At 43.1% G+C, this 8,791-nt stretch overlaps 1 protein-coding gene across 1 annotated transcript; it reads right to left on the bottom strand.

Annotated features, from left to right (window-relative positions):
- Nucleotides 1–2,285: 2,285 nt before the first annotated feature.
- On the bottom strand, nt 2,286–7,490 carry LOC106569104 (uncharacterized). The gene is made up of 5 exons (XM_045693662.1): nt 7,293–7,490; nt 7,028–7,209; nt 5,461–5,589; nt 2,772–2,937; nt 2,286–2,653 (listed from the first exon to the last, which is right to left on the bottom strand). Exons 1-5 carry the CDS (start codon nt 7,330–7,332, stop codon nt 2,286–2,288), a joined length of 885 nt encoding a protein of 294 aa, XP_045549618.1. The 5' UTR covers nt 7,333–7,490.
- Nucleotides 7,491–8,791: the final 1,301 nt, after the last annotated feature.

The raw sequence follows: 8,791 nt of genomic DNA, 5'->3' as shown, positions 1-8,791 counted from the left end.
TTTAAAGACAAGACTCTCGTTAATCTAACCACACTGTCCGATTTCAAAAAGGCTTTACAACGAAAGCAAAACATTAGATTATGTCAGCAGAGTACCAAGCCAGAAATAATCAGACACCCATTTTTCAAGCCAGCATATAATGTCACCAAAACCCAGAAGACAGCTAAATGCAGCACTCACCTTTGATGATCTTCATCAGATGACAACCCTAGGACATTATGTTATACAATACATGCATGTTTTGTTCAATCAAGTTCATATTTATATCAAAAACCAGCTTTTTACATTAGCATGTGACGTTCAGAACTAGCATACCCCCCGCAAACTTCCGGGGAATTCGCTAACATTTTACTAAATTACTCACGATAAACGTTCACAAAAAGCATAACAATTATTTTAAGAATTATAGATACAGACCTCCTCTATGCACTCGATATGTCCGATTTTAAAATAGCTTTTTGGTGAATGCACATTTTGCAATATTCTAAGTACATAGCCCAGGCAACACGGGCTCGCTATTTAGACACCCAGCAAGTTTAGCACTCACCATAATCATATTTACTATTATAAAAGTTTGATTACCTTTTGTTGTCTTCGTCAGAATACACACCCAGGACTGCTACTTCAATAACAAATGTTGGTTTGGTCCAAAATAATCCATCGTTATATCCGAATAGCGGCGTTTTGTTCGTGCGTTCCAGACACTATCCGAAATAGTAAAGAAGTGTCGCGCGCATGGCGCAATTCGTGACAATAAAATTCTAAGTATTCCATTACCGTACTTCGAAGCATGTCAACCGCTGTTTAAAATCAATTTTTACGACATTTTTCTCGTAGAAAAGCGATAATATTCCGACAGGGAATCTCCTTTTCGGCAAACAGAGGAAAAAATCCCAAAGGCGGGGCGGTCGGGGTCACGCGCATAAGCCAGTGTCCCTTGATCGGCCACTTGAGAAAGGCGATAATGTGTTTCAGCCTGGGGCTGGAATGACGACATTCTGTTTTTTCCCGGGCTCTGAGCGCCTATGGACGACGTGGGAAGTGTCACGTTAGAGCAGAGATCCTTAGTAAATGATAGAGATGGAAAAGAAGTTCAAGAAATGGTCAGACAGGCCACTTCCTGTAAAGGAATCTCTCAGGTTTTGACCTGCCATTTGAGTTCTGTTATACTCACAGACACCATTCAAACAGTTTTAGAAAATTTAGGGTGTTTTCTATCCATATGTAATAAGTATATGCATATTCTAGTTACTGGGTAGGAGTGGTAACCAGATTAAATCGGGTATGTTTTTTATCCAGCCGTGTCAATACTGCCCCCTAGCCCTAACAGGTTAAAAGAATAGAAGCAAACTATGAGACTCCACTGACACCTATTGACTCGCACTAGTAACTTGCCCTTGAAAATACAAGCAATGTCAAGGTTTCACCTTGTTGGGCAGAATGTTGAACACTGGATGGAACTATTGTATCATTATTATACATAGAAAACCTTGTCACTGGACTTCATGACTGTGGAGGGCAGTCTATAGGAGGAGCACAGACACAGAAGATCTGTCACATAACTTAACATACAGTAGGTATGTTACTTAAGTATGTCATACAGGATGTCAGTTTCCTCCAATGGTTCTTGACAGGTTTTTGTACAGTTTCACAGTTTCCTGTCACTGTGGTCTTCATGGCACAGTAGTAAAGAGCAGAGTCTGTCACATCAGCAGAAGAGATCCACACGTTTGTCCACTTTGTCAATGGAAACTGTCAGACGAGACCCCTTTGGTGTGATGTACAAGAGGATTTCTGGTTGGGATCTGGGATATTGGCGGTACCACTGTAGATTGTAGACAATGCCATCATATTTGCAGGAGAGATGGACATTCCTTCCCTCCTGAACAAGCTCTTCTGGAGTCGAAGGGTTTATTTTATCCACAAAACTGTTTTCTGCAAAACTATTTGGTCAAATAACATCTGTAACTGTACAACTGTGCAGTTGTAACTGACATTTAAAAATTATGAATGTGGAATTACCATGTTTTTGTGCTGTTCGTTCACTGTAAGATTAAATTAAAAGATTTCAATTCATATAATAACTCACCTAAAAAAGCTGAAAAGAGAACAAATGAGAAGAAAAACATATTGCTAGACCTTTGAGAAACCAATAGACAGCACTGAGAGACCTGACTAACTAGCTACATCCTGAACAAAACATCCATAAGCTACATGTGGATCATTTATTTTACAGCCCCTCCTCTTGACACCAACATGACATTTTTTATGTTATGGCTTTCTTTCTACAGTATATTGTGTGTTGTCAGGTTTTTGTACAGTGTTTTTTGGTTTCCTGTCACTGTGGGCCTCAGAGCACAGTAGTACAGAGCAGAGTCAGTCACTTCAGTGGAGGAGATCTCCAGATCCACATGGGTCTTATCTTCATTCAGTTTAACAGACAGGCGAGGGTGGGTCGATTCATTATGTGTCTTTAACCCTCCTTCAGTGAGGAGGAGCAGGAATTCTGGTTTTGATCTGGGGTATTGTTGGTACCACAGTAAAGTATCAGTAGTGTAGGAGCCAGTATAGTTGCAGGATAAAGTAACACCTTCACCCTCGAATACACACTCTTCAGTTGTGGCTGATATTATTTCCTCCTCATTACTGCTACCTGAAATAAATAATGTTAGACATGTTTTGAATAAATCATATTGCAATTCATGCACAATAAATGCAATATAGACATATGTGTGCAATCAAAAACTGCAGTGCAAAACCTGTGCACTTACCAATGAACATTGAAAAAAGCAGAATTGTATAAAACATCTTCATGGGGTCTGAATGACTGGCTTCATGCGCTGTCAAGTAAGAGTGTATCGCTATCCTCTCTTCAAACATATTGTAGACTACATACTGTAATGTCAAAGCACTCATTGACTTTGTAGCTCCACCTCTCTACACTAAAGGTATTTGAGTTCAACTGTCTTTCTGGGTTGGATTGCTGCTAAATGTCATCTTCATGGTTTTGCTGTAGTTCTGAATAGAGACATTTCAGCTCATGACTGCCCTCTACTGGTATTGTCTCAAAATGTATGCTGTTCACCAAAATAAGAAGAATAAAACAATTACTGCCCTGAATCTTTTAACCTGTTAGGGCTAGGGGGCAGTATGTACACGGCCGGATTAAAAACGTACCCGATTTAATCTGGTTATTACTACTGCCCAGAAACTAGAATATGCATACAATTATTGGCTTTGGATAGAAAACACCCTAAAGTTTCTAAAACTGTTTGAATGGTGTCTGTGAGTATAACAGAACTCATATGGCAGGCAAAAACCTGAGAAGATTCTGTACAGGAAGCGCCCTCTCTGACCATTCCTTGAGCTTCTTGACTCTTTTTATTGAAAACTTAGGATCTTTGCTGTAACGTGACACTTCCTACGGCTCCCATAGGCTCTCAGAATCCGGGAAAAAGCTGAATGATGTCGAGGCAGCCCCTGGCTGTCACGTCCTGACCAGTAGAGGGTGTAGTTGGGTCAGGACGTGGCAGAAGGGAGTGTGTGTGTTTTATTGTTTCATTGATTTTGGCCGTGTGAATTCCAATCAGGCACAGCTGTAGAGGGTTGTGGTTGAGTCACACATAAGTTGCCTACGTTTCCTTTGTGTTTCGTGGGTAATTGTTCTTGTCATTGTGGTTGCACCTGACAGGACTGTGTTGGCTGTCAGTTTTGTTGTTTTTTGTGAATTGCATAGTGTTCGTGTATTAAATATGACGAACCCTAACTCCGCCGCATTTTGGTCCACTTCTTCCTCAGACAGCCGTTACAGAATTACCCACCAAACCAGGACCAAGCGGCGGAAGAGGAAGGAGCAGCAGGAGTACAGCGTGATGGACCAATGGACTTGGGAACAGATCCTGGACGGAGAGGGACCATGGACTCAGGCTGGGGATTATCGCCTCCCGCAGTGGGAGATTGAAGCGGCGAGAGCGGAGAGGCGCTATTACGAGGAGAGAGAGCGCAACGAGCGCGAGAGGCAGCCCCAATAATTTTTTTGGGGGGGGCACACGGGACAGTCGGTGGAGCTGAGGTCGGAACCAGAGCCAGTCGGGATGACATTGGAGGTGAGTGAGGGATATGAGGCAGAGAGTGTGACGGGGTTAATGGGGAAATTAGGAGAGAGAGAGATGAGAGAGCTGCTAGTATGGTGCATAAAATACGGCATACGCCCTAATGAGCGTGTCGTGGGAATGATGTCACCTGAGGCAGCTCTCCATCCTCGTCCTGAGGTGCGTGCTGGTTGTCTAGTAAAGACTGTGCCTGCGCCCAGAAACAGGCCTCCTGCATGTCTTCCCAGTCCTGCACGTCCTGTGCCTACGCCCAGAACCAAGCCTCCTGCATGTCTTCCCATCCTGGTCAAGCCCGTGGCTCCTCCACGGACCAGTACTCCAGTGGGTCTCCCTATCCTGGTCAAGCCCGTGCCTCCTCCACGGACCAGTCCTCCAGTGGGTCTCCCTATCCTGGTCAAGCCCGTGTCTCCTCCACGGACCAGTCCTCCAGTGGGTCTCTCCACCCTGGTCTCTCCTGTGCCACCTCCTCAAACCAGGCCTCCAGCAGGTCTTCCCAGACTGGTGAGTCCAGGGCCTGCGCCCAGAGCCAGGGCTCCGTTATGTCTCCCCAGCCTGGTGAATCCTGAGCCAGAACTGCCAGAGTGGCCAGACTGCCCGGAACTGCCAGAGTGGCCAGACTGCCCGGAACTGCCAGAGTGGCCAGACTGCCCGGAACTGCCAGAGTGGCCAGACTGCCCGGAACTGCCAGAGTGGCCAGACTGCCCTCCGGCCCAGCCCGAGGGGCCCTCCTGCCCCCCGGCCCAGCCCGAGGGGCCCTCCTGCCCCCCGGCCCAGCCCGAGGGGCCCTCCTGCCCCTAGACCCAGCCCGAGGGAACCTCCTGCCCCCCGGCCCAGCCCGAGGGGCCCTCCTGCCCGGCGCAGCTATCGGCGCCATCAAAGTGGGCAACGCCGAAGGTGGAGCGAGGTCCACTACATACGACGACCGTCACAATACCACAGTTCACTGTATGCTGAGGTGCAGTAGCAGGAAAGCTGAACATTACTGCCCTCCTCTTCATACACTTCATGTTGGTTTGGCTGGATGGTCTGCTGAAAACTGACACTTACACATGTGAAGAGGTGTTGGATAAATCACAAGGTAGATGTATTTGAAGTTAGAAAATATCTAGGTATTTACTCTAAAATCCAATAATACAGAAACTATACATTAGCCTAACAAATGTAGTTAAATGAATTACAAGAATACAGTAATTTACTAATATGTCGGTACACAAAGGAAAATAATAGTTTTGCTGGAGATTTTTTTTTACCTACAGTAGTGAGCCACACCCCTGCCCTAAAATATGAATAAGAGGAGTTTATCATGAGCTGTCAGGTTTTTGTACAGTGTTTCTCAATTTCCTGTCACTGTGGGCTGCAAGGCGCAGTAGTACAGAGCCGAGTCTGGTACATCAGCAGAGGAGATCTCCAGATCCACGCGGGTTCTCTCCTTATTCAGTTTAATAGACAGATGTGGGTATGGAGGAGTAGCGTTAACCTCTTGGGGCTAGGTGGGACGCTAGCGTGCCACCCGTGGTGCACTCCATCAACAGCAGGTGCATTTCAAGAGCGGCAAATTTGAATCCAAATAAATGTCAAAATTCAAATTTTTCAAAAATACAACTATTTTACACCATTTGAAAGATAAACATCTCCTTAATCTAACCACGTTTTACGATTTCAAAAAGGTTTTACGGCGAAAGCATAAATTTAGAGTATGTTAGGACAGTACATTTACAAGAGTTGTGTGTAATGTTTTGTCAAGTCAAAGACAGGGTCACCAAAACCATAAAACCAGCTAAAATGATGCACTAACCTTTTACAATCTCCATCAGATGACACTCCTAGGACATTATGTTAGACAATGCATGCATTTTTAGTTCTATCAAGTTCATATTTATATCCAAAAACAGCGTTTTACTATGGCATTGATGTTGAGGAAATCGTTTCCCTCCAATAACCGGCAGTCAAGTCAGCGTCACAAATTAAATAATTAAAATTAGAAAACATTGGTAAAATATTATATTGTCATTTAAAGAATTATAGATTTACATCTCTTGAACTCAATCAACTTGCCAGATTTAAAAATAACCTTACTGGGAAATCACACTTTGCAATAATCTGAGCACTGCGCCCAGAAAAATACGGCGTTGCGATACAGACTAGACGTCATGTTGGGGAGATCTAAAATCGAAAATACTATGTAAATAATCCATTACCTTTGATTCTCTTCATCAGATGTCACTTCCAGGTATCACAGGTCCATAACGAATGTAGTTTTGTTCAAAAAAGCTCATCATTTATGTCCAAAAATCTCCGTCTCGTTAGCACATGATGTAAGCCAGCCGGACTTCTCGTCATGAACGAGGGGAAAAAATATATTTCCGTTCGTTCAAACATGTCAAACGTTGTATAGCATAAATCATTAGGGCCTTTTTAACCAGAACATGAATAATATTCAAGGTGGACGAATGCATACTCTTTTATAACGTATTGGAACGAGGGTACCCAACATGAACTCGCGCGCCAGGTGTCTAATGGGACATCATCGTTCCATGGCTCTTGTTCGGTCAGATCTCCCTCCAGAAGACTCAAAACACTTTGTAAAGGCTGGTGACATCTAGTGGAAGCAATAGGAAGTGCCAAAATATTCCTAAACCCCTGTGTTTTTCAATGGGATAGGTTTAAAGTCAATACAACACATCAGGTATCCACTTCCTGTCAGAAAATGTCTCAGGGTTTTGCCTGCCAAATGAGTTCTGTTATACTCACAGACACCATTCAAACAGTTTTAGAAACTTTAGAGTGTTTTCTATCCATATATAATAAGTATATGCATATCCTAGTTACTGGGTAGGATTAGTAACCAGATTAAATCGGGTACATTTTTTTTATCCAGACGTGCAAATGCTGCCCCCTAGACCCAACAGGTTAACTATTGAGGGGTTTGAGGAGACTGTAGTGAGGAGAAGGAATTTGAGAGCTGATCTGGGATACTGACGATACCATTGGAGGTTGAATGGTGAACCAGAGTAGTTGCAAGACAGTGTAACAAAGTCTCCTTTGTCACCATGCATTATCTTTGCGGTTGGTTTAATTTCATCCTGGTAACTGACACCTGAAAAAGAGATTGAATCTGAGTACTGGACTCTGTTCATGTTTAATTAAGGTATTTGAACAAATCCATCTCCAACAACTCACCAACAAGTGCAGAATTTAATAAAAGTGGATAGAGGAACATGATGGTGGAAGTTCAGCAGCTCTCTCAGTAACACTGAGGTACCACTCCCCTGTGACAGACTAAATGATATCCCCCTGTGGTATGCTTAGCTTAGCTCCTCCTCTTGAATAGATAGCTGTTTTTGAACAGTGTTGGCAGGTTTCCTGTCACTGTGGGCTCCAGGGCACAGTAGTACAGAGCAGAATCAGACAGATGCAACCTTTGGATCGTCAAGGGGACTGATTGTTTCTTGGCTTTTAGACTTGCATTGAATCTCTCCTTGAACCCTGCAGCATTGCCACCAGATCCAATAGAATAACGTCTCAGCATATATTTAGGGAAGTAATTTGCTTCTTGTTTGTACCAATAGAGATATTCAATATTATTAGCTCCAGTGGTGTTATATTGACAACTCAGTGTTACCAATCCTCCTTCTGTAGCAATCACACATCCTGGTTGCTGTTGGACATGGTCTGCTGTGCACTCTGGAAGATACAAAAGTATAAAGTGAGTGATAATAAAAAAATATATATTAATTAGGTAGAACTAATGAGAGAAAAGGTTCCATCATACCGAAGCAGAATACATCAAGCTTCAGTCCTTGGTAAGGGTAGACATTCAACATTTCAGCCCTTTGGGTCCTGCCTTCCAAGAAGGCTCTTGGTCACTGGCCACAGAAATTACGTTAAATCAAGTTATATGTACAGTAGCTTTGACTGGACTGATCATGTCAACATCTTACTTTCACAATCTTAGCTAGCAATCATCATCGTGAATCAAGTCTACTTGCAAATCCTTTTAAATCCTTGTCAGATGAAGAGAAATAATGAAGAGAAAATATAGATAAAACGTATCGGTTTTCTTCGGCCATTGGACATAAACATTATACAACAATTTGGAGATCGCAAATTCAACAGTTAATGGTTTGTAAGGAATCGGTGACAGTGGCTAACTGCAAGCATTGTAACTGGGTAGTAGGGAATAAACAGCTCAAACTGGGAAATTACGTTTTGAACGGTGATTCAACTCAGAAATGTAAATCCGGCACCTTTCTCGATGACAAAATTTGTCCACGAAGGACCGCCGCGCCACTTTCCTGTTCAAGCACATCACAACAACGTGAGTCCAAAAATGTCTTATGCTGCTTTATACATTATGTAGGATGCCAGAGAGATAGGTATACTGTAGCTAAGAAAGTAATACTAAGTGTATGTTGTGTAGTAAGCTGTTAGTAGCCCATGTGCTTCACCCTAAAAATGTATTTTCACCTCTTAATTTCAAATGTCCGCTGATAGCCAGGTGTAGCGGTGATAAAGATTCAATCCATTGTGCTGGAAAGAAAGCTCTGCTGTTGGGAACTCTTTATGTAGGCCCTAAACGTTGGTGGGCACTGCTTGTCGCAGTTATGGTGCAATTAAAGTATTGTTTAGTGTTGTGTTGTGTAGTAGTTTTGCTGGCATGCATCTGCAAAAAGAATGGG

This window comes from Salmo salar, chromosome ssa14, assembly GCF_905237065.1.
Source record: "Salmo salar chromosome ssa14, Ssal_v3.1, whole genome shotgun sequence".
NCBI classification, from domain to species: Eukaryota; Metazoa; Chordata; class Actinopteri; order Salmoniformes; family Salmonidae; genus Salmo; species Salmo salar.
This window is presented reverse-complemented; position numbering and strand designations above follow the sequence as displayed.

Excerpts from the sequence above, each read along its gene's own strand:
- LOC106569104 (XM_045693662.1), bottom strand. The coding sequence starts at position 7,332 with ATGTTCCTCTATCCACTTTTATTAAATTCTGCACTTGTTG. Across the intron at positions 7,210-7,292 it reads ATTAAATTCTGCACTTGTTG|GTGTCAGTTACCAGGATGAA; the intron begins GTGAGTTGTTGG and ends TCTCTTTTTCAG. Across the intron at positions 5,590-7,027 it reads TCTCCTCAAACCCCTCAATA|GTTAACGCTACTCCTCCATA; the intron begins GTTAACCTGTTG and ends TAGCCCCAAGAG.